This window comes from Eleutherodactylus coqui, chromosome 10 (assembly GCF_035609145.1).
Source record: "Eleutherodactylus coqui strain aEleCoq1 chromosome 10, aEleCoq1.hap1, whole genome shotgun sequence".
NCBI lineage: Eukaryota > Metazoa > Chordata > Amphibia > Anura > Eleutherodactylidae > Eleutherodactylus > Eleutherodactylus coqui.
In genome coordinates this window covers 36,861,706-36,886,787 of record NC_089846.1, presented here as the reverse complement: position 1 = coordinate 36,886,787, position 25,082 = coordinate 36,861,706, and the positions used below count along the sequence as shown (strand labels likewise).

The 25,082-nt window shown below is 44.3% G+C and overlaps 2 protein-coding genes across 4 annotated transcripts in view; both read left to right on the top strand.

Moving 5' to 3' along the window:
- The window catches only part of RABGAP1 (RAB GTPase activating protein 1), a 142,603-nt gene that overhangs the window by 68,118 nt on the left and 49,403 nt on the right, over positions 1 to 25,082 (top strand). Inside the window, exon 1 of one of the 3 annotated variants that reach the window (XM_066580814.1) lies at positions 22,951 to 22,969. The exons of the other annotated variants lie outside the window; for them this stretch is intronic. The gene's annotated coding sequence lies outside the window, so the exon portion shown is untranslated. Of the gene's footprint in view, positions 1 to 22,950; positions 22,970 to 25,082 lie in introns of those variants that run through there. 3 annotated transcript variants of the gene reach the window in all.
- Positions 1,955 to 4,917, top strand: LOC136580332 (probable G-protein coupled receptor 21). Its single transcript, XM_066580811.1, has one exon. It carries the CDS (start codon positions 2,399 to 2,401, stop codon positions 3,668 to 3,670), a length of 1,272 nt encoding a protein of 423 aa, XP_066436908.1. The 5' UTR covers positions 1,955 to 2,398; the 3' UTR covers positions 3,671 to 4,917.

The following is a 25,082-nucleotide window of genomic DNA, read 5'->3' as shown; positions in this document are numbered from 1 at the left end:
CCTTTCCAATCCATTTATTTTTTTTCATCCATTCTCCCCAGCTCCAAATAAATCGGAGCCGGGGAGAATGGATGAGAAAAAATAAATTTTCCCTGCACCCTCCCGAACTGACAGAGTTCAGGAGGGTGCAGGTGCTCATCGCACCGTGGAGGGACCTGCTTACCTGCCCAGCGTCTTCCGCATTCTCCCTTCTGCCTCGGTGATCATGTGACCGCTGGGGTCAGGTGGCACCCAGCGATCACATGATCGCCGGGCCAGGAGGCAGAAGGGAGAATGCGGAAGACGCCGGACAGGTAAGCAGGTCCCCCCCCACGGTGCAGGCTCCCGACTCGGCGTTCATGTGACCGCTGGGGGTCAGGTAACACCGGCGGTCACATGATCACCGGGCAGAATCTCCTGCATAACATAGCGCTAATTGAGCGCTGTGTAATGTGTAAAGGAGAAGGCAGAAAGGGTTAAAAACCCTTTCTGCCTTCTCCTCGAGGGTCCTTGTTGATGATCAGTGCAGGAGTGTATCTGCACCCGATGTGTCTGATGATCGGGTGCAGATGCACTCCTGCACTGCAGTGTCGGGCCTGTCCCGACATCGGAGCTGTGGAGGGAAATTATGATGTCGGGACAGGCCCGACATTGGATTGGAAAGGGTTAATAGTAAAAAATACAAAATCGGACTCGTGTGAAAATCGCTTTTGTACATGAGTGTAGGTTTTTTTTTTTGCCTCCCATATGAAATAATAGGCAATTCCTCAACAGAATCCCCCCAAATTAGAACATGATGCGAGAGAGAAGTCGCCTATGTAAATATAGCCTTTTAAAACAATGGCTTCGTTTCCCGTGCGATCTCTGTACATATCGCAATGCACAGAATCTGCCTGTGTAAATACACATTAGTGAACCGGATGGACAGGTGTCTTTTCTCAGACTTACAACTATGTTACGATGTATCTGTTTCTGGGAAAGCTGCGGGTTCTATGCTGCCATTCCAGTTCCCACAGGGGTTGTTGCCCAACATTCCTTTATCCCGAGGGACAAGTCTCCTACAGTCGGGGAACACAGAATGAGCCACTGAGCAGCAAACTGGATATTGTGACCAAACTTTGCAGAAAGTGATACAATTGGGAAGTAGCCGTATGTATCTCCTATTGACTGTTTCGTGCCGTCTTTACTTCATTCCCGATGTACATGGGTTTATATGTTCTCCTGAGATGATCTATTCCGCCATACAGTATTGTAGCGTGCCGTCGGTTCTGTAATTACAGTCCTTTTACGTTTTCGTACTTTGTAAGCACATTTTATGTTTTCTTCTTTGTATATCGTGAAATACATTTTTTTCAATTTTCATCCCATATACAAAGAGGGTATAAATTAGAGCGGATATTTCCAAGCGTTTTCCAATCCTTTTAGGTGTTGCTGTCCCATTTCTATCTAGAATCTCGCTCCGTAGTAAATATCGTGTACGTCTGAGCGTTCAGTCGTGCCTTCTGCAATGACCTTTTATCCTGAGCATAACAAGCTTTGTCAGATTCCTGCGGTCTGATCATACAGGTAGATCTGGAAGATATTCCGCTAGCTGCACATATGCCTCCCCTGTGCCTGCAGTCCCTATGTCTGGGATCCTGGCTGATCTTGGCAATGCATGAGAGGGAGGAGGAGAGGAGGGTTTGCAGAGGACCACACTCACAAAGACATTTTCTCCATTCTGCTGCAAAGTGAGCTGCAGTCCTTCTGCGGGACTTCTACACAGCCTGTGACTTATGTGCAGAAGCAGGTAAATAATCTGGGGGAATATGGGGTTTGGTTAGAATTCTTATTATATATATATTTTTTACACTTATTTAGTATTAATAATATTTACATGTACAGTCCGATTAGGACTCCAATTTACATAGGACTGGATGTCTTTAGAAGTGAATCTAGGTATCGGATTAGTATTGATGCCGAGCTACGAGGCAGTATTAGTGCCGGCAGCATGTGTCCTATACAATCAGGTGTCCTTTATTCTGTGTCCTAGAATAGAGCTGCAGAGGATAACGGCGCAGGGCTGCAGATGCAGAGCGGAGGGCTCCTAGATGTCACCAGGAGAATGCAGACGGCGTGCTTTAAATTTAATTAATTGGCAATTTCCTATTCTTAATGTCGCTTGTGCTGCCTATAGCTGCAGATACGCGCACTCCGAGGATTGTAGTACAGCTATTTTATGCCTAGATGGGTTGGATGGGGGTTTTCACTAAGCGGAGGGATGCAGAAAGTGTGAAATATGCAGTGATGGGCTGGATAATGTACAAACATTGTCCCATTCTCTCCTCTCAGCTGCTCTGATGTCTTGTGTGGAAGCATAATGATGGAGTGGGATTGCCTCGGATAGAGGACAGAGAACCCACATGACCCCAGCTTCCTGATGACTGCACCTTTTTGTCCCAAGCTCCTTTCCCGAGCTTTTTCTCCTCTCTTTCTAACATGGCAGGAAATTGGCACAGCTTTATTCTTCACTGAAGTTAAAGGGAGTCCACATTGCAGACGCAGCACAGCCGGACTTCCAGCAGGAGACACGGTGGGTTTCGTTGAAGGACAGCAGAGACGCAGGCATGATTCGGAGATCTTCGGAGATCTAAAAATGAACTCTTCCTTCGAAGGAACTAACAGCAACCTCAGCAGTCTATTTTGCCTTTTGGGTGTGGGATCTCATGAAGCCATTCCCGTTTGCCTCTTGGAAGTGGGGATCATCATCTTTCTGACTGTTCTCATCATCTCCGGCAATTTGATAGTGATTTTCGTCTTCCATTGTGCCCCCCTGCTGAACCATCACACCACGAGTTACTTCATCCAGACCATGGCCTACGCCGACCTTTTGGTTGGAGTTAGCTGCTTGGTACCATCCTTCACGTTGCTGCATCGCACTGACTTGCTTCCAGAACGGATCGTATGTAAAATGTTTGGGTATGTGGTGTCCGTCCTGAAAAGCGTCTCCATGACCTCGTTGGCTTGTATCAGCGTCGACCGGTACATCGCCATAACCAAACCGCTCACGTACAACACATTAGTCACTGCATGTCGTCTACGGTTTTGCATCCTCTTGCTCTGGATCTACTCGTGTGCTATTTTCCTGCCATCGTTTTTAGGGTGGGGAAAACCAGGGTACCACGGAGATGTATTTCAGTCATGTGCCGACTCGTGGCACACCAGTCAATATTTCACTTCCTTTATTGTGGTGATGCTATACGCCCCGGCGGCTACAACTGTTTGTTTCACTTACTTCAATATTTTTCGCATCTGCCAGCAGCACAACAAGGAGATAAATGACAGGCGCGTACGGTTTAGCACCACTGACTGCGAAACTACCCAGGAACAGCCTAGTCCGGAGAAGCGCTACGCAACCGTTCTTTTCCGCATCACCAGCGTCTTCTACATCCTCTGGTTGCCCTATATCATCTACTTCCTCCTGGAGAGCTCTAGGGTCTACGCCAATCAGACTGCCTCCTTTCTGACAACCTGGTTGGCCATCAGCAACAGTTTCTGCAACTGTGTCATCTACAGCATGTCCAACAGTGTTTTCCAGAAAGGTTTAAAGCGCCTTTCTGGGGCCGTTTGCGCTTCCTGTTCCAGGCAAGGAGAAGCTCACGATGGTACCGGTACTACCGCAAAGAGACCCACGACGGACTGCAATCCTTGAATATCCCCCAAACCATTTTATACCTTGACTGTAAAGTGAAAACATGTTAGTACACTAGCATTAGGAAACGTGTTGACTGTATTATAGATTATTGACCTCCAACAGGAGCATCGGAACCGCATCAGTGATGCCAGATTATATCTAGTGCTTTAGTCCCATTGTGGACCCAACATGTAGCTGCAATAAGTTGTGTACTAATCTTACTGGAGCTTGTGGCTCTTGATAGTTTGTTCTTTTCTGATGTGCTCCTACATTTCCACGTAAGATCCAGCTCTAAGGATCTAATCGTTTTTTATGATTTTTGCCAGTTCTTGGTCTACGAGTATGTAACAAGTTCGACGATCTTGGAGATGCATCAACGCCTTTTGGACTCATGAATGGAAACATTACTGGCGAGCGGTCTGTGTACTATGTCTCTAATTGTCTCTAAACAGCGCCACTTATGGAGCCTAATATTTGGATTTCCACTCAGGCTTTGATCTCGTTGTTATCACAATGGATTATACTTTGCTTTGACGCGAAATGAAACTCGGCAGAGCCGCGTAAGCTCTTTAATCAAACTTCAGGACCCCTAGGAAACTCATCACACCGAGCCTGTCTGTTTTACTATATTTGCATCTTTATTTTAGTACATGCGTAGGGTCGTTTGGTTCCAAACAAATTTAATGCAATATTTTTCTAAAGTGGAAGAAAATAATATATTATTGATATTTAAACTGTTGACCACTGGAATTTTTTTAAGTGTAATTTAAGAATGTTTTTGCTTAACGTGTTTGTAATAGTTGTATGTTGGGGCGGTCAGACAAAGATGTTTTTCTACCCTTTGAAAGTCTGTCTGGTACCTACGTTTTGGAGAGTCTATTGGTGGGCTGAACCAGTATATAACTCCTCAGTCTACTAGGAGCGAGCAACGACCCTGATGTGTATGAAGTCTATCGTTATCGTCATGTATGGCGTCCTAGTAGATTGACGGGCTCTTGAATTATATAGTATAGCCTCCGTTGTATCTAGACACCAGGTATGCTTTAAATGGGACTAACAGCATGTTGTGACTCATCGGGGATTTGCTGTACCACTTCCTGACCGTTTCATGTTGGGAGTAGTAGTGCGGCACACGCTTGGAAGGTCATAGCCTGCGCAGTCTCATATGATTTTTGCCTCGCAAGTTCTCCTGGCAGCAAAACTGTTAAAGCTGTGATGTCCATTACTAAAATGAATGTATTGTTTAGACTGAAAACTATATAAAATGCAAAGCAAAAAGAAAATGGAAATTAGTCTCTTATTGAATCCTTAATTTGTGAAACTTTGCATCTACAGTAATGAGGCCCGATGCTTGTCCAGCCTTCGTCACTAGGACCGAACTTTAAAACTTTGTGTCTGTGTCTCCGATAAATTCTCTGCAGCTCAATACAATGGTTTTATCTATTCTCATGAGGGTTAACCCTTTGCAATCCAATTTTGGATTCAGAGTTTCCTAGGGGGCTTTCTCTTTATGCCATTATACAATGGCGCCATCTTCTGGCTAGAGCCAGTACTGCGGTATGTGACATGCTGAAAAGGCCCCCCCGACAACAGAGCAGCCAGTAATATACAGTAAGAATACCCTGTTGGACGTCTTCTGACATAAGAGCTGTACAGGCTTCAATCAGAATGTCTTTAGATGTCAGAAAGTGGATTGAAAAGGGTTAATCTTGATATAATGAATACAAATACTTTGAAGAGGAGAACGCAATAGGGCAGATTTATTAATACTGGCTGAAATAAAGCTTAAATCTAGAGGAGACTGGTAGGATATGCGCCACATTTATCGCAGTGGTGCAAATTGAGTTGTGCATCTTGCCTGACCGGCTAGACACTTTTCTCCTCCTTACACCTCTAGGCTTACTATATACTAGAATTTTGTGCCATAATTATGGAGCATATCGGTAATTTGGCGCCTATCGAGACTTCATGTAGCCACACCCCCTTTTTTAAACACACTTTTAAAATGTGTTTAGGTAAAACACCTAACAATTTTTTTTGCATGGCGGGCACAACAGTTTTTTTTTAATTTGGCACAATTTGCACTTGAATTCTGGCCTAATTGCCGTAGGAAATCTGTCCGAATGTCTTAAAGGAGCATTTCCATCAAAAATGGAAATCTAAATTTAAGGCCTACAGTATAGGTTATATAAGATTTCTTTCTCTTGTCACATGTTCCATTTAACAACAAATAACTGTTGTCAAAAGTCTTCCTTTGTGTATTAGACTAGACACTCCCTTCTTTTATTGGCTGCCTCGGACTCTAAATATATACAGGGTTAACCGGGAATGTATTATTTTGTGCTGAAAAATCACTTTAAAGTGCTGGTCACTAGGAGATTCCCTTCCTTCTAGTTTGCGGTCTAGTGCTGCATTCAAATTAACAAGAGGTGCTCATTGGAATGTATAGATAGCAGAGGGGAGGGAGGTGTAGGAAAGGAGAGACTCAGACGCTGCCTGTAAACTAAGGCTAGTTTCACACCGCCAGGCACGATATCGGACTGTGAAACTCAGCCTGATATCACGCTCGGAAACGTGCGATGTATCCGCAGAAGCGGGTTGTTTTTGTGTTAAAAACGCCTCCCGTCACTTTAGTGCAATTGTGATCCTCCCACGCGGCTTTCACCTGCTTTGGTGCATTGGCAGATGTTTCCCTTTGTTTTCAATGGGGCCCTCTGCAGCATTGCAACACATGCTAAGTGCACAAGATGCGAGGTCTCCCATTGAAAACAATGGGAGAAATTCCGCAATCCTCCGCCATGACTGCTAGCTTCTTCCCTGAAGAAATGCGAGACTGTTTTGACATGAAAACGTCCCACATCTGCGGAGAATTCACATAGTGGGGAGTGCAATATGGGGCCATGATTCTCGGCCCCATATCGCCCTCACCAGTGTGAAGTTGGCCTAATGGTAAGTCACTTTTTACTGTGTTTTAGTTGCAGAAATCGCATTGCGTCGCTCACTCTTACTGGACTGCTACATGATGATGATCTGTCTCCGTGTGTACTACAGACAGGCAGCAGAATCTGCCGTTCTTGATGTACAGTCTATAGAACACAGCACAGCAGCCAGGCTGCTCCCACCAGTTTTGAGAGAACTGAAAATTGGATATACAGCCTGCAGAGAGCAAAACTAGTGATAAATGCAGAACACGAGTCATATAATGGCCAAAAGTAATGGCAGTGTATTCTTAAAAATGATCTGACAAGTTAGGTACGCTTAAATGGCTCATGCGCATGGCTGTATCATGGCTCCACACAACCTCTGATTTGTATGGAGCCGTAATACAACAACTGTAGACTTCTGTCGGGCCCTACCGTACTTTTGTATGTTCGCGATGCCGAGCATAAACTGCTACATTTGCCCTGGTATATTCCCCTTGCTACCATTTTTAATTGCTCCAGTGTATCTAAAATAAGAAATTAAGCAACTTTTTAAATGAACTTAATGAAAACTCTCCTCCTCGTTTGGGGTTTACAGCCTCTAGGCACATCTGTATGTTCCCATGGTTATAGACTGCAATCAAATCATTTCTATACTCAGCATTTGCATTGTATTTGTCCTCCACTTCCACTAAAATGCCAATTGTCCCCAAGTTCTTGCTAACATACAGACTGGAAGGAAGTGTAACCGCAGGGTTACAACCACACAGAGTTTGCAGAAGTGTGTAACTGTGGCGTCACATAGGTCTTCATAAGAGTTGTGTTTACAAAACAGTAGGATTCTTAACCAACCAAGACTATATGCAATGTTGCTTCTTATTTTTGATGCATTGGGGGAACACATTATATATGCCCTTTAAAGGGCCACTTCAGCAAAAAATACAATTTTCCATGCTTGCCTCACCTGATTGCTTGTTACACTGTGGCGGAGGGCTCCTTTGTGTATTGCAGTCACTGCCATGCAGTGCAGCCTCCTGTCTGATGCTTATCAGGCATCATCATTATAGTGATATTTTTTTACTGCCACTTTTAAATTAATCCTGTGATGCATTAAGGCCCTTTTACACTGAACAATAGGCATTCGTATTCTCGCTGGATCTAAATGATGATCTCTCAGTATAAATGCCGTCGGCCACTGAATGACGAAAGCTTATTAGTTTGTCGTCCAGTTTCAGCAAGCATAAAAATCCAACGACAATTGGCCTGTGAAAACAGCCTATCGTCCATCTATGAATGACAGCCCCCTTATTGTGAATGGAGGTTGGTGGCCGGAGGCGATCCCCAGCCCGCTGCACCTCCGTTCACTGAGTGATGATGCCTTATCCCAGTTTATAAAAAGGAATACTGTGTATCATAGTAATTTATAATGGATTGATGTTTATGGCATAATCTCTAATTTATGGAGTCTTAATTTATTGGTGGTGGTTTTTTTTTTGGATACCCAAAATGCCTAACGATCGTATAGGATTGGAGTGCCATCAGTAGTTCCCCTCTATTTTCATATTTTCGTCCCTGGTTATAGTTTGTCATGGTCTTATAGGGTATACCAGAATCAGGTTCCTGCACAGGGTCACCCCTTTAGGGGCGGGTGCTCCGTAAGTGAGGGAACGGTTTTATAGAATGATCATAGGATTTAGAGAATGATTGATTTTAATGCATATCATAAACTATAGGTTTTAATTTTACTTCATGAACTGGTTTTCCTTTCTTCTATTTCCCTGTGATTGACTGACTGAATTCTTGGCTACCGGTTTTGCTGTAGATCTTCACTTGGAGAAATAGAGGTGTCTGTCAGTTTGATTTAAATTGCTCAAAATTGAGATCACATGACCATCTTAGGAAAAAGAGGCCAGGGGTTTCAAATAGAAAGGAATATGTAATCAAGGTAACATTAGGTCACTTACATATACTGGGGGATTAGCTGCATCATTGATGAAAAAAACTTAACTGGAGTGGCCCTAATGTGCTGAGTATTCTCATTCCGTCGACTTGAACCCTGTGTTGTCAATTCCATCATGTATGAGTAGAAAAATAGCGTTGCTTGTTGTTGTTTTTTTTCCCACTAAAATTTGACAGAACCCAACAAACCCAGTTGCAAGTCAGTTGGATCTGTCAGGTAAAAGTAGTGGTCATAGAATGGTAGAGTTGGAAGGGACCTCCAAGGTCATCGAGTCCAACCCCCTGCTCAGTGCACGATCACTAAATCATCCCAGATATTTGTCCAGCCTTTGTTTGAACACTTCCATTAAAGGAGAGCTCGCCACTTCCTGTGGCAACCTGTTCCACTCATTAATCACCCTCACTGTCAAAGTTTTTTTCTATTATCTAATTTGTGTCTCCTCCCTTTCAGTTTCATCCCATTGCTCCTAGTCTTTCCTTGTACAGATGAGAATAGGGCTGATCCCTCTGCACTGTGACAGCCCTTCAGATATTTGTAGACAGCTATTAACTCTGCGTTCTTCGTTAACCATTTCATGGCATGTCCAGACCCATTATTTTGTTTCAAGCTTTATTGTATAATTCAGGTCATATAAATATAAAGTAAAGGGATTTTATTAGAGACGAGCGAGTAGTGCCTTACGTGAGTACCTGCCCGCTCGTCTCTAAAGATTCGGGTGCCAGCGCGGGGGAGAGCGGTGAGTTGCTCGAGTAGTTTGAGTAGTTTGCCCTAGCGAGTACGCTCGCTCATCTCTAGATTTTATACTTTTTAATTAGTTACCTAGTTAGTCATAATGTTAAAAAAATAGTCCCACTGATGCAATCTGTTTCTATTGTGCACCGTTTCTATTTCTCTGAGCTGCAGCCAACATTGTAAATAATAGACCTTTTAATTGTGTTTTTGTTCATTTTTGGTTGTTGTGGATCAGTCCAGGAACACGGATAGGGCTTTATTCACAGGCGGTGTATTTACTGTAAATGTTTAAAAGTACAATGGATGTTTTTATTACAGGAATCATACTGAAAAAACCTTCACATGTGAGTATGCTGGTGTGAGTAGTAAGCACTAGAGTAGAACGCGCACATATAAACTCCTCCCTGGACGTAGAGATACCAATGAATGTGTTAACAGTTTTGTTCTGAAACCATTGGATGCATTAAGTAGTCTGGGCAACAATGCACAATTGGTTCTAAAGTTGTTTTTTTTCTTTTATCTTTTTAAGAAAAAACTTCTCTACACATATTTAATGAATTACTAACATTTCTAAATATTCAAATCGCAGAAAAATCACCTGATTGATGTAGAATTGTGAATTTGTTACTTTTTAGAAAAAATAAAAGAATTGAGTTCACTTCCATATATAACTCTTTACAAGTGTATAGTATAATGTCATGGCAGTGGGAAAAAAATCAAAACCTCTTAATATAATAGATGTGGAAGAAAATCTCCCGTAAGTAAAGTTTCAGATGAATTTTCAGAATAAGCTGCCGTATTTGTACATGAGAAATAATACTATTTCTGGCCATTATATGACTTGTATCCTTTTTTTGTGTTTTTTTTCCCCCTCCTGCAGGCTGAACATCTAATTCTTAGTTTTACTTAAACTTCCTGAGTAGTTGATCAACAGGATTCCGCCAATCGGGATCAGCTGTCATTTCAGATAGAGCCGGAAGCAGACTACTGTCTGTAGTACGTCGGTCTGGTTGGGTAAGGGTGCATTTAGACACAACAATTATCGCTCAAAATTCGCACAAAAGCCGTCTTTTGAGCGATAATGGTTGTGTGTAATTGCACTGACATCATGCAGTTTTCGTTAAGCTGTCGCTCGTCGTCGTCTTTCAGCGTTCTGAAAGAGGACTATGAGCCTTATCAGGGATTCACAGCGGGATACAGCTGATAACAGGCTGGTTATTAAGAACAGGGCGATCCAGCTCTGTTCTCCATACCTGGCACGGAGAGCTCGCCTGTATGACAGCCGGGCTCTACGTGTAGAAAACATCTGGAGGCAGAAGACAAGTGGGGACATCCCGCTCTGCTGTATAACAGCTGGAGCTGGGGAACAGCTCTATGCAGAAGGCAAGCGAGGACACCCGGCTTGTCTTCTGCATCCTCCGCTGGCAGTGCAATGTGATCGCTCATCTTGAGCGATCATCTTGCACTGTAAATGACACAACGATGATCGCTCAAAAGTCGCTTGAGCGACATCTTTTGAGCAATTATCGTTGTGTCTAAATGGGCCTTAAGGGTGCATTTCCACTGCAAAGATGATCGCTCAAAAGATGGCTTTTGAGCGATCATTTTGCATAAGCTACTACTTAGCACTAATGTCTATTAGTACAAAGTAGCAGTGTGTGTGCCGCCAAGAGCTGTAATTATGGAACAGACCGCCTGCTGTTTCCTGATTACTTTCACTTTGATCTGCTGCAGGGCTGACAGCTGAGAACAGCTGATACAATGTTATCGGCTGTAATCAGCTCTCCCCAGGCAGAACACAGCGTGCGGTCCTGCTTATCAGCTGCTCTGCAGAATGATGATTTTCAAGCAGAACTGAAAACCATTGTTTGGCCGAACAGTGAAAGATGAGCACATATAGACACAATGATTATCGCTCAAAAGACAGCTTTTGAGCGAATTTTGAGTGATAATCGCTGTGTCTAAATGGGCCTTAATTCAGGCACAGCTCCCATTGAATTCAAAGGGAGCTGCACCTGCTGTACCAACCTGGGCTGCTGAACTGTTGGAAAAGCTGCCCTGCTCTGTCTACAATGATATTCGGGTGGGGATCCCTTTAGCAGTAGTGTCTAGGAGTCTCTCTCTCTGCTTCTCTCTCCCTTCAGAAACTCCTCCCTCCTCCTCCTTCCCATCTCCTCTCCATAGATTTCTATGGACAGCAGTATTATCTGATCTCTCAGTGTACGGACTCCGATGTATAAATTTTGTAATTTCAGAGAATAATCAGTGCAGAAGGGGTGATGAGAAGTCGCTAATAAGTGGCGAAAGTCATTTTTTGGTGATAAATTTTTTGTTTGTAACATTGATTTATGATTTTTTTTAGTTACTCTTAGGCCGCCTGCAGACGGGCGGAAATTCTGTGGCGGGATTTCCGCCTCTGGAAGCTGCCATTGGATTGCGTTAACAAATGCAATCCTATGCAGACGGCCGCGGTTTGGCCACGCGGCAAACAAATCGCGGCATGCTCTATTTCTGTGCGGTGCTCGCAGAGCCCCGTACAGAAACGTCACTTACAGGCCGCCGGCTCCGCTCGCGCATGCGCCGGCTGCCTGGCAGCCGGCACATGAAAGAGCCGGGGCCGTGGTAGAGGTGAGTGCCTGCGCTGGTCTCTGCAGGGGCTCGGGTCGGGTCCTGCTGCGAGAATTCTCGCAGCCGGATCCGACCCGGCCGTCTGCAGGCGGCCTTACTATTATAATAATAATAGGAAATAAAATGCACAAATAACAATTTGCAGTACTGTTCTTAGCATCCAAAATACTAAAACCTTGATGGAAACCTGTTGGATCCTCATTATACAAAAAACATATTTGAAATCAGATCTGTCATATACGGTAACGGTCATGGCTTTCCCACAAGCTTTGACTCCACTGGGACCAGAATTAGGTTGGCTTTACATGACTGAATTCCCATTACCGAATCCGCGGCAAATTGCACGCATTGAAAGGTATGGACTTTCGCTTTTTCCTTCACACTCGCGGATATGAATAGCATATTCCGCGAGTGGAGGAAAAGTCGTAGCATGCGCGGATGCCTCCATTTAAATGCCTGCTTACTTACTAGTGACAAAGCGGGAAGTACAAATATCTGCCATCCGGGATCCCAGCTGGATTCCACTGCAGGATCCCCATGTGGAATCCGTCTCGCCCCTGTGTGCAGCCGGCCTTAAAACAGACGTATTTCTAGAATCGTCTTCTGAATACAAAGTGTTATCATTCTTATACTATACGCATTGGAGGGCAGTTGTTACTACTAAGTATTAGTGGTTCCCAAAAATTCCCTGTTCAGCAGCTTGTACAATTTTGGCCCAATGCACATGGGCAGATTTTTGCTGCAGAATCCGCGTCTGGCTGCGGATTCTGCAGCAATGTCCGTCCAAAGCATACAATGTAAAGTGATTCTATCACACACAAGAGCGGAAATCACTTGCATGAAGAATCACAGCATGCTCTATTTCCGTGCAGGACTCACACTGACTGCTTCCATTGTAGTCAATGGAAGCCGTCCGACCTGCGGCGATTCTGAAATGTCAATTAAGGCCTCATGTCCACGGGGAAAATCAGGCCCGCCGCGGATTCTTCATGTAGAATCCGTAGCGGGTCCCTCCTGCCACGCGGACATGAGGCCTAAAAATCAGAATAAATTCACCTGCTCCGGACGATGCGAATCTCCCTTCCTTTGCGGCCGGATCTTCTTTCTTCGGCCTGGCGGCGTGCAGCGCGCATGTGCTGGGCACATCCGCCGGGCCGAAGAAAAAAAATCTGTCCGCGAAGAAGGGAAGAACCGTATCGTCCGGAGCAGGTGAGTTTTAATTCAGGCACAGGTCTCCCCCGCGGATCCGGACGTCTTCCATAGGCTTCAATAGAAGCCTGCGGGAGCTGTCCCCGCGGGAGACCCGCACGAAAATGGAGCATGTCCATTTTTTTCCCGCACGCGCATCCGCGGCTGACGGGAAAAATGACATCCGCAGGTATTTAGCTACCTGCGGGTGTCCAGTGCATCCCTATGGGCGCGCGGATCCACGTGCGGAAGAAACGCTGCGGATTTTAAGCCCGTGGACATGAGGCCGTAGAAATCGCTGAAGATCTGCGTCATGAATAGCGCGACCTTCTCTGCACTGCGTATGCGCGCCGGCTGGCACATCTGCAGCACAGAGGAGAAAATATCCGGAGAGGTACGCGGGGGTAACAAGTCTTATTGTTTGCTTCTGAGTATGTTAACACATCATTGCATAATGTTACTAATTTAGGCCAAAGTCAAAATCTGCTCATTATGTGGACACAACGGGTAATCCTCTAGATTATATGGTGTCTGCTGCCATTGCAGGTCAGGAGTGTTGTATTCTGCAGAATCCCAAGTATTCTTGTATCTAATTAACATTCCATAATGCAGTGAAAATGTTGACCACGCGGTTTTCATCTAATTTTATTTCTACGTGATGTTATATTATTGCCAAAGAACACTGAAGAAACTTGCCTGTGGGGCAACATCAGCCTTAAAAGGAAAGAAATTTCCGAGGAAGCCAATTTCACAGGGGACTGTTATTTTTAGAAGCAAACTATAATAACACTCTATGGATAAGGAGCGCTGCTCCGTGTACCAGCACACTGCATTTGGCTGCAGACGTTCAGCAAGAAGCCCCCATTAAGTACAGCATTTCATAACAATTGGCGTACACATTAACGGGCCATTTGTTGAAAATGGAGATAGGAGACGGACAACTACAAATGTCTGAACTGCAGACAAAACCCGGAAGTGGAACTTTTTTTTAAACAAACTGCTACATTTGTGTTCTAGACAGTTTTATCTTTGTTTAGTGCCAGACAGAAAGGGTCGGACGACTAAATATAATTATTACATTAACTAGTGCCAGTGTGTATCAGCTCCGCTAATTGTATTACCACTAAGTAATGTTTGCTAAAATCTGCAGGCACAATGTCCGGACAATCACTTATTAATAATGGAGTAAAGTTCTTCACAAAACTCTGCAGAATACAAAGTGTTTCATTTGAGTTCTTAAGGGCTATTTTTTTTTTTCGATTTATCAGTGTGTTTTTGGAAATGAAGAATTTTTGTAATTGGCCTTCATAAAAAATTTCTGAATGCTTAATTTTAGAGATGAGCGAGCATGCTCGTTTAAGGCTGATGCTCGAGCGAGCTTCGTTTTTTTCCGAGTAACTGACTATTTGTATGAGCACCATGCGGGGGGAGAGCGAGAGATATCCCTCTTTCTCTGAGCTACAAAACAAGGCTGGGAGATGGTGGAGGAGATCAGGAGGACAGAGAATACAGAAAGCTAATATTACAGAGGGCTGTATGACCATGTCAGGGGTTAGTAGAGGAAAGCAGAGCAAAGAAATCTACTATTACAGAGGGCTGTAATTTTCTGTGCTTATTGGCAGTGAGAGGGAGCGGGACTAGCGGCTACTTAAAGATTAGATAGAGATATAGCTGTGTAGTACTGAGTGGGTGTGGTTATGCTACACAGCCTCTGAAAGAGTGAAGGGGAAGACGAACTTGTGTGCATTCATGACTAGCTAATCAGTGCTGGAAACGTCCCCAAGACAGAAACTTGAATATAAGAGAGCTTCTACACCATTTATGAGGCTCTCTAAATGTATGAGAAGGAAAACTCATTGCAAAAAAAACGGATAAGTTCGTTCTTTGTTTTTGGACTTCATAAGATATGTGTGTATTGATTTCTGATGCACAAAGGTGTCCATTGATTTTTTTTTTTTTTTATAAAGGTGTTTTGTTTGCTTATATTTGCTATTGGCTATAGTTAATATCTTATACATCTGTGAGGTTACTTTAAATATATATTTGTATTATTTTCTGATATCTCACTACTGGCTTATGTGCACCAGTATTACAGTTAAGTAAGAACACTGTGTGTTAATGTGGTCAGTAGAGATGAGCGAGCCTACTCGGTAGGGCAGTTACTCGAGCGAGCATCGCTCTTCTCGAGTAACTGCTTAGTGATCCGAGCAGGCTCTGGTGGGCTGCGGGGGGAGCGGAGCAGGAGGAAGAGTGAGAAAGATCTCTCTCTCTTCCCCCCGCCACCCGCAGCCCAGCCGAGCCTGCTCGGATCACTAAGCAGTTACTCGAGAAGAGCGATGCTCGCTCGAGTAACTGCCTCACCGAGTAGGCTCGCTCATCTCTATTGGTCAGTGCTTTTGGGGAGGGATTCCTCCATAAAATAGTATACAGTGTTGTTTGCAATCACTTTTTTTTCTTGTGGATTCTGTAAGCAAAGCTGGTAAAAAAGCGTATTTCCGTGTCAAAAATTGGAAACCCAGAAGTGTACAGTATGGCTCCATAAATTGTTAGAGGTCTTTATTACGGATCTGTAATGAGGTTGTGTGTGAGGCCTTGGACACTATGGGGAAGTGCTATCTTTTGGTGCTTAATTTCCCAATGTCCTGCATGAACAGAACAGGTACAAACTGTCGTCTTCTCTTATTGCATGGTAAAGCCATAGGTAACTGCACAGCCTTCTATAGAAATCTTAAAGGACATCTGTCGGGTTCCTGCAGCTTTTAAATCAGTATTTCACGCTCGCCAATGTGGAATTTTCCCGCGGACATGAGGCGTTTTTATATCAAAACCACCTTGCATCGTTTCGGAGAAATAGTGATCCTCTGCTCCGGAGTTTCTCCCATTGTTTTCAATAGGGAAACCTCGAATCACGCCGCGTGCCCCTAGCACATGATGCGATGCTGCCGCCGGCCCCATTGATGGCAATGGGAGATGCGATGCAAGTGCACGCTCCAAGATAGGACGTGCCGCCGCTTGTTTCTTGCATCGCGCTGCAGGCAAAAAAATCGCTCATTGTATAACCCAAATGAAAAGAATGGGGTTCATTTTCGTGCATCTCGTAATGGACAAATGTCGCACGATTTTCTTCGCCCGTGGGAAGCTCGTCTTAGTGCCCATTACTTCGGGAAATTCACATTTACAGATGTAAGCTCTGCTGGGGACAGTTTGGCGCTCCATAAGAGAAACGAAGCTCTGACCCCAAGGTTATGTTCACATATCAGAAAGTCTAAGAGGATTTGATGCAGAATCTGCGCTGAAACATCCGGCGTAGATTCCGCCGTGTGAACGTACCCTAAGGCCTCGTTCACATGGCCGAATTCGCTGAGATTTTTCTAAAATTGATCTGACACTTAATCCAAAGCTAACTTTGAAGTTCTGTTGCGGACTTGTATGCAGAATCCGCCCCGGTCAGTGGGGCTCATTTGCGTGCGGGTGCTGAATGCTTTTTCTGTGTCAAAAATAGACAGGTCAGTACTTTAAGAAAAAAAAAAAAAAATTTCAGTGGTTTCAAAATACGCATGCAAAAAATCCATAAACTATGGCGCGGATTTCCATAGCATTGCTAAAATAGCGCAGATTCCAATGTTGATTTCTGTGCCAAAATCCACGGCATTAAAGCATCCCATTAACTTCTGTAGGAAGCTGCACTGTAGCCCAGTGCAAGGATGCCAGGCTGCACATCCAGGGGTTTCCACATGTCCCCAATGGGGTTGGCGGCAGCCTCATTGAGAACCGTAGGAGAAGATTGCGGTCTCTTGCCGCAGCTGTTTCCAGGGGTTTTCAGAAGGGTTGCGGGGCGATGTGAATCACGGCCCGATACCGCTCTCACCAGTGTGCGGGGAGCCCTTAGGGTGAGGCCAGAAGTGGCCGATACTTTCTGAATATTCCACAGCAATTGCCCTCTCCACCCAATGAACTGCAAAGGATATAATCTGCAGAAAGTAGTGACTCAATGCAGATTTGAAGATCCGCAGCACGTCCGGAATACCACGCATATTTTTTTTTCTTGCTTCTGCGGATGGATTCTCTGGGCATAAAGCACCCATAAATCCGTGATGTGTGAATACACGTACTTTAGTCATATTCACCCAACTTTTTGTAAGTTGCTCCCATGGAAAATTTGTACAAAAACCTTGTGCAGCACACTGCCCCCATCTGTGTGATCCTGCACCCCATACACTGCGTGCCCTTCTCTTGTAGGAGTAAAGAATTGGCCATCTGAATGGAATACACGGACAACGCAGAGCCCCGGACTACTTGCCTGTAATGTATATTTTTGCACATGCTGCCATTTAGGAGGTCGCCTTTCTAATCACGGGCATGAACGGTCAAGACCAGTTTTTCCATATATGTCATACAGTGTCATATATATACATACATATATGTCATACAGTGTCATATATATATATATATATATATATATATATATACATCATACAGAGTCCATTCTTATAATGGTCATCTAGAACATGTAGATATACTGTATATATCAAATTATTATTTATTTTTTTTTTCTTCCATACAAAATTTTTTTTCTTGCTGCTCATGGAGATTATCCACTGAAACTGCTGCCTCACCGCATAGATTTCACGAGGGCATGAATCCCAGCAGTGTTTCTAGTATGTGCTCAGTGAGCCGTAATTTATTAATTAACAGTTATTCTACATGATGCTTTCTTTTTTTATATGCAGGAGTCTTTTTATTTTTTTTTCCTGTTCAGTCATCCCGTAAAAGGTAACATCAGGTTAGGCTGCGCATTTGTCACCCACAAGTTGCTGTAAAATAGTCACCGCGCCGCAGTTTGAAACTCGTAAGTGGCCTAGTGATCACAGCGATGGCTACACGTTGCTTGCAAATTCGGAGTGTTCTCAGAAGGAGAAAGAAACCAAGTAATCTTGTAAATATGATACCTTTTAACGGCTTAAAAGAAAGACATGATGTTATAGCGAGCTTTCGAGCCTACTTGGGGTTCTTCTTCAGGCAAGCCTGCTGAAGACCCCCAAGTAGGTTCGAAAGCTAGCTATAACATCATGTCGTGTTTTTTTCTTTTTAAGACCGTAAAAGGTGTCCTATTTACAAGATTACTTTGTTTCTCTCACTGAGAACAATCACATTTTACTCTACAGGCTAACACCGTACCAAACCTTTCCAACTCCTTGTCACTGTCTAGCTCTAGTCTAACCAAAAACTATGAAGTAAAGAGATGTACGTGTTCTGTAAGGGCGAATTGCTGCTTGGATTGCAGTGCACATTGACTTTGACATTTCCTGTTAAGTATAATCTAGCAGCATAAACTAGCGAGCGCCTCTGATCGCAGTCACTGACTTCGTTAGCTGCAGTACTTTACATAAAATCAATGTTTCTGTGCTGCAGCAAGTGGTCAGCAGTATTCATCAGCCGCCCCCACTCTCCCGCAGATGATGGACGGCTTTCTTCTTATATTGTGCATAGGATGAAAGCTGACGATGGGCTGTGACAGTAGCCGTGGCTCATGAATATTGCAGGGCACAGAGTGGGCTACATGCTGTGCTGACGCTGCAGCATGGAAACATGGATTCTCTGACAGAGTACCGCCACCTGACACTGCGATCAGGGTCTCTGTAACTAGGTTATGCTTCCCATTGCATAAATATGGTGATAGGTTTATTTTAACCCATTAAGGACGCGACCTCCCCCCCCCTCCCACCCCCCACCCCCCCCCCCCCGGCTTTTCCTCCCCCCTCTTAAAAAATCGTAACTCTCTTATTTATGCATCGACTTCGCTTGTTTTTGCGGGACGAGTTGTATTTTCCACTGGTACTATTTAATGTTTCATATAATGTACTGAAAAACTTTTTAAAAAATTCTACGTGGAGTAAAATAAAAATACGCAAAAATAAATACCGTCATCTTTGGATGCGTCTTTGTTTCTACGGCGCACAAACTACAACAAAAGTGACATAATTTTATTTCATGGGTCAGTACGATTACTACGATACCAAACTTGTACAGTTTTTTTTTTTTTTTTTGCTGTACTACTTTCATTTTATTTTATTTTTTTCCGTTGCCATAGTTTTGCGAGTGCCAATTTTTTGCGAGACGGGCTGCAGTTTGTGTTGGTACCATTTTGAAATTAATATGACTTTTCGATTGCTTTTTGTTGGGTTTTTGCTTGGAGACAGAGTAACCAAAAAAGCGCATTTCTGGCGTTCTATAGTTTTTCTTTCTGATGACGTTCATCGTGCGGGGTAAATAATGTATTACTTCGATGGATCAGATTTTTATGGACGCAGCGATTACAAATGTGTATTTTTGTTATTTAGATTCTATTCTAAATATGGCAAAAGTGTTTTAATTTTGAACTTGCATTCTTTTTTTTCCCTTTAAATAATTAGCAAAACTTTTTTAACCTTATTACATTTTTTTTATTTAGTCCAGAGGAGGACATGATCATGCAATGCTTTGATTGATCAGGCAGGCATTCTATCGAGCCACCCCACGGGCATGGCTTGATTGGCATTTTGCCCCCAGCTACCATGACACCCACACGGCTTCCTGCGATCTCAGCGCAAGGGGCCGTATGGGACGGCCAAAAATCAGCTTGGGGTTTTAAATGCCGCTAACAGCTCTGATGAGCCGCGTGGCTGATTGGAGCTGTTGCAGGCGGGTGTCGGCTGTAAGAAACAGACGGCGCCCGCGTTGTATGGAGGGAGATCGCTGCTTGATCTCCCTTCATACTTACCACAATGCTGCAGGACTTAAATGTATGTCCTCTAGCGTTAAGGGGTTAAAGTGTACCTCTTGTGATCCACTCAAAACTTTATGGTGTAAGCCTTAGGCTAACTTCACACTGGTGAACGCAATATGGAAGCCTCAATTTGGGCCCTATATCATGCTCGCCATCCATGTAAATTTCCCATGGAGCGGTTTCATGTCAAAACAGCCTGGCATCGCTTCGGGGAAGAAGCAATCCTCCGCTGTGGCTGTTGTTTTCAATGGAAGACCTTTTATCGCGTGCACCTGGCATGTAGTGTAATGCTGCTCCTGCCGACCCTATTGAGAGCAATGGGCACTACAATTTAAGAACACGCAAGAGGACAGAACATGCCAGGATTTGTTTACTGCATAGCATCGTGGTGCCATGCAGGAAAACATCACTCATGTCTATGACCCCCCTCAAAAGAATGGGGTTCATATTTGTGCGAGATTTGTGCAAATAACGCACGATTTTCTAGCCTGTGTGAAGGCAGCCTTAGTGTGTAATTTTATGTTTAGGCTAAATTTAACAAAGAAGATGCTCTTTACAGAAAGACTGACGAATTACTGCGGTACTTTACTTCCTCTTTGTTAAGGGCTTGTTCACACTTGGCTGACAGCCCTCCAGTGTTTGGGTTCGCTCTAGAAGCCAAACAGCAGCAAATGTCTGATTCAGCACATGCCAGACCTGAACAAAACCAATTGACTATCATGGGTTCCATTCGCCGTTATGCACTCCATGAATAAATGAATGAAGCTTTAGAGAGAGATGGCTAAAGTAAGTTGAACATCTTGGGTTGTGTTCCCACGTAACAGGCACTGGCTTGCGGCTGCCGATCTTGCCGATAAGGGTCCTTTTAGACGAGCTGATTATAAATATCGTTAGAACAAGCGATTGACATCACCGCTAGCTCGTTCGCTCTTGTGCTGCCGGTTTGGACAGTCAGATTTTTTGTTGGCTTGTGCAAGGAGAAATCGTTTAGTCTTTCACATTGGATGTATACGTGAATGAGAAGGATTGAACAAGCGCCGTTTCAACCGACCGGTAACTGAACAAGCCAACGACAGTTTTTACGCCTACATAAAATGGGCGACCAACGAAAAGTGATCGATCATTGTTTGTGTCTGGACCAAATGATTACAATTATCCGTCACTTTCGCTCATTTGAACGATAGTCATTCTGTCTAAATGCAAGCTGTCTGTGTGCAGTTAGAAATAATAAAGTCCTGTGATTACAGCAGCCTCTGCACTGATTCAAGCAAACAGACTCTCTCCCTGTAGTGTGGGAGGGGAAAGGAAGGAACGACAAGTGTAATAATGTGTTAGCAGGGTTGTATATGCAAATAAGGATGATGGAACAAATACCTCTGCAGCATGACCTATTGGATGGCAGCATTCCTTCAAATCAATGTGACTTTTTAACAAGTATTAACAATGATTGGGAATAGGAAACCAAGCCAGAAAACCATACACAGGCAGCTGTTTCGGTTTGTTTGTCTTTCATCAGTGTGCAGTAGGTTTCTGGCTTGGCTGGGAAGTAGCCCTGGGACGTGGGTCGGACGGGGTGTCGTGTCTCCTTAAGGAGAGCACCCAGAAGATGTGTGGAAACACCCAGGGGGTGAGTGGATCAGGGGGATAGCATAGAGTCTCCCCAAGGAGAGCACCCAAAAAGTGTGTAGAGACACCTAGGGCGTGAGTGACTAGGGGATGGCATAGTCTTTCCCTAAGGAGAGCACCCAAAAGAGGTGTGGGGACACCTAGAAGGTGAGTGAGGAGACTTGTAAGGCCATGCAAGCTCCTCTGGGTAATTTATGCAAATAAGGAAGATGGAACTAATACCTCTGCAGCGCCACCTATTGGATGGCAGCATTCCTTCCAACCACTAGGTCTTCATACAGTAGGGTTGTAGTAACATTGGCTGGGCTGTGGTTACACAGTGTATATAAGAAGTTCCTCTTTGAACTGAAAGGCTTCACAAAGGTGCTCTGCAGCAGAATCAAAGATACTGGGAAGCCTTTCATTGATTTACTTCCTTTTACTGCGGGAACACTTTAAAAGGGAAGTCTGCTTCAGACTTTGCACCCCCAGCCCCTCCCAAGGATAATGTCCCGTCAACATGACGCTGCGGCATGTCAGGAGTTCATTTAGGAAGTTGTACCCCTCAGAGGGTCAGGCTGCTCACATAAACTCTGCTCGTCGGGGAGATTGCACAAGTTACTAGATACTAATATACTGTTTGTTCTGTGACGTCAGCCTTTGGGAGACCCTTTGATTGTTTTGAGGCTCTGCTGGGCTTCACATTTCTTCTAAATTAAACTTTTTTTTTCTTCTTTCCGCCATGGGAATATTTCCCGTCCTAAGCGTCTCCTTTCACATGGCTCCTTCTGTTTATTGCTCTCCCTATCTTCCTGCCATTCTGCGTTTACACTTGGGTGTGTTCTCCGAAGGGTTTCCTCCAGTTCCCACTACCCTTCAAGCTTGAGAAATTGCCCAGGGAGCCAGTTCTCACAGCAAGGTATAAAAATAGGAGTAGGCTTAGCCGATGGCACAGTCCTCAGCGCGGGCCAAGCTTAGAAAAACATGCTCTTTGTTTGCAATCATTTCTGGGTTGTTATCGCTTCCTCAAGACGCCTTCGAATAGAAAGAAGCACACGTGAGACTTCTGGCCGAGCTTCCTCCGAGCCGGGGACTGGTACACATGAGGGGATGGAACAATCGTGGCCGATGGGTGCCGTTGCCTTTGTGTAGAACAAGTCTTTATTCTGTGTCCTTTTAATATCACAACTTCAAGCGATGATGTCATTTTCTTCTTTTCTGGATGCTCGGGTTCTTATGCGCTTCTCGCACACCATTAACGAGACTCTTCCGTGTCGTAGAGCGATGGGCAGCGCAGATACGACTGATTTATTGTGGTAGGAGTATGTGTGATAGAGCAGTAATGTGCGTGAATTATTCATAGAACTCGTTCAGGCGAAATACATATACTTAATTTTTTATGCATCTTGATTTTTTTTTTCCTTCCTCTGGAAATACAAGAGCAAAGAATGCTTTCCGTAGGGCAAAATAATTTACCCGACAATTAAGGTAAAGCCGACGACATCATCTGTCAAATCGTAAGTAGAAACGGCAGACTTGTATATTTTTCAAGGCAAGTTGAGTGACGACCGACTTGGGTAATATTAGGGCCTTGTTCACACGGGCGATTGTCACAATGCTACAAATCGCATGTATGAGAAGCCCATGCTTTCCTATGGGTTACTTCACACATGTGATTTTTTTTTTTTTGTAGCATGCAACAACCCGACACAAAAACCTTGTGGGTACCGCTATATGCACGTGACTTGCGAGGTTTTGTAGCCCATGTTTTCCTATGGAGCCTTCCTCTCTGTTGCATTGGATTGCACGAAAACGCGGTTTTCGTGCAGTGCGAAGCAACTTTGACAGTAGGAAATCCTACTGTCAAAGCCTAAACTAAGCTCTAACTGCAGGGAAAAAATACAAAAAAAACCCTACATATATCACCTTAGACACAGTGTTAGCCCGGGCACAGCTTCTTCCTGGGTCCCCGACACTGATCATCTTTTTCTCTTCTGGCCGGAGATTGAAAAATCTGCGCCTCTTGGAAGCACTGGCTGTGATTGGATGACGCTGACTCGATGAATAGCTGTGATTGGTTAATGAAGTGCTGGCTGTGATTGACTGTCAGCTAATCACAGCCAGCCCTTCCAAGAGGCTGGGATTTTTCAATCCCTGGCTAGAAGAGATGATTATGATCAGGGCCGGATACCCGGATACACACTGCGGCTGGGCTGGAAGTGTGTTTAAGGTGAGGTATGTTTTTTGTTTTTTTTTCTCCAACTACGGCTTATTTTTAAGGAAGGGCTTCTAGTTCAGGCCTTCCCCGAAAATTCTTGAATGCGGTGCTACAAAATGGCGTGACTTTCTAGCACCACATGCGACTTTGTAGTATCACAAAGTTTAGGTATCACCGTGAGAAACTGCAGCGATATCGCATGGACCAGCGATGTGATATCGCTGCAATTTTCTCACGTGTCGCCTGTGTGAACGAGGCCTAAATCCCCCCAAAATGGTGGTCGCCAGCTTCCAGAGATTGCTGAATGGAAATCTGCATAGCTCTGAAGTGGGCATTGCCTAGTGGCAGAGAAGATGGTGTTCGGTAGCTCTGTGGCTTTGTGAAGGGAAGCAGATGGTTCGGAGATCTGGGCAAAATCCGCACGTTAGATATATGGATTTTTCCGCTATGTGTGAAGGCCCCCTGAGCTGGCTTTAGGTCTACTTGATTTTTAACCACGTTGGTGGAAATAAATGCACTGGCAGCTCTGCTCGTCTGGTCAGGTTTGGCGTGGTTCAAATAACGTCCTATCAAATTAGGCAATTGGCTTAAACAACATTTTTTTTCAAGGTTTTTACACCCCAAAACGAAAGAAAATCAACAAAATATGTCCCCCATGATAGAAAATGCCTCTCCTTGGTCTCTGCATCTCCTGCAATTCAGCTCTGTCCTCTAGGCTGGGTCTGTGCTTACAGGCTGCTGCAGCCAATCACAGACCTCAGTGCTCATGATCTGTGATTGGCTGCAGCAGATTGTGACATACAGTACACAGGCTGCTGCAGCCGCGGGAGAGACCTGGAGCTGTCAGTCAGGAGATGCGGGATCCCGGGAGAGAGGTGTATAAAGTTTAGTATTTTCTATCATCGAAAACTTCTTGTTTTTCTAATTTTATTTTGGACAACCCCTTTAATACATTGATACATCCGGCCCATTGTGTCAGCGGATTTTTTTTTATTTTTTTCAAGTATTCTACTATAATCTATATTGCATATACTAGTATTTAAACTCTTATTTACATCTGTTTTGGTTTCCATTATAAGGACAACGCTGTTCTGGATCTATCCTATGACAGACCCCAACACAGTCCCATTGACTTTACATTGGGGGTGGTCAGGGTCATCTGCAATGTGTGGTGTTGTAGTGGGAAAAATAGTGCTGCATGTCAAAAATGACCGGATCTGCGATAAAGGCTCCTATCTGAGCCTCCGACACCTCCGCTTAAAGGGGTTGTGCAACACCTGCGAGTTATCCGATATCCACAGGATAGGGGATAAGTTGCTGATTAGTGGTGGCTTCACTACTGAGGCCCCACCAATCCCGAGAACGGGGGTGTTGTGTCCATGACCATCTCCCTGCAGGGTTACTGCACCCCC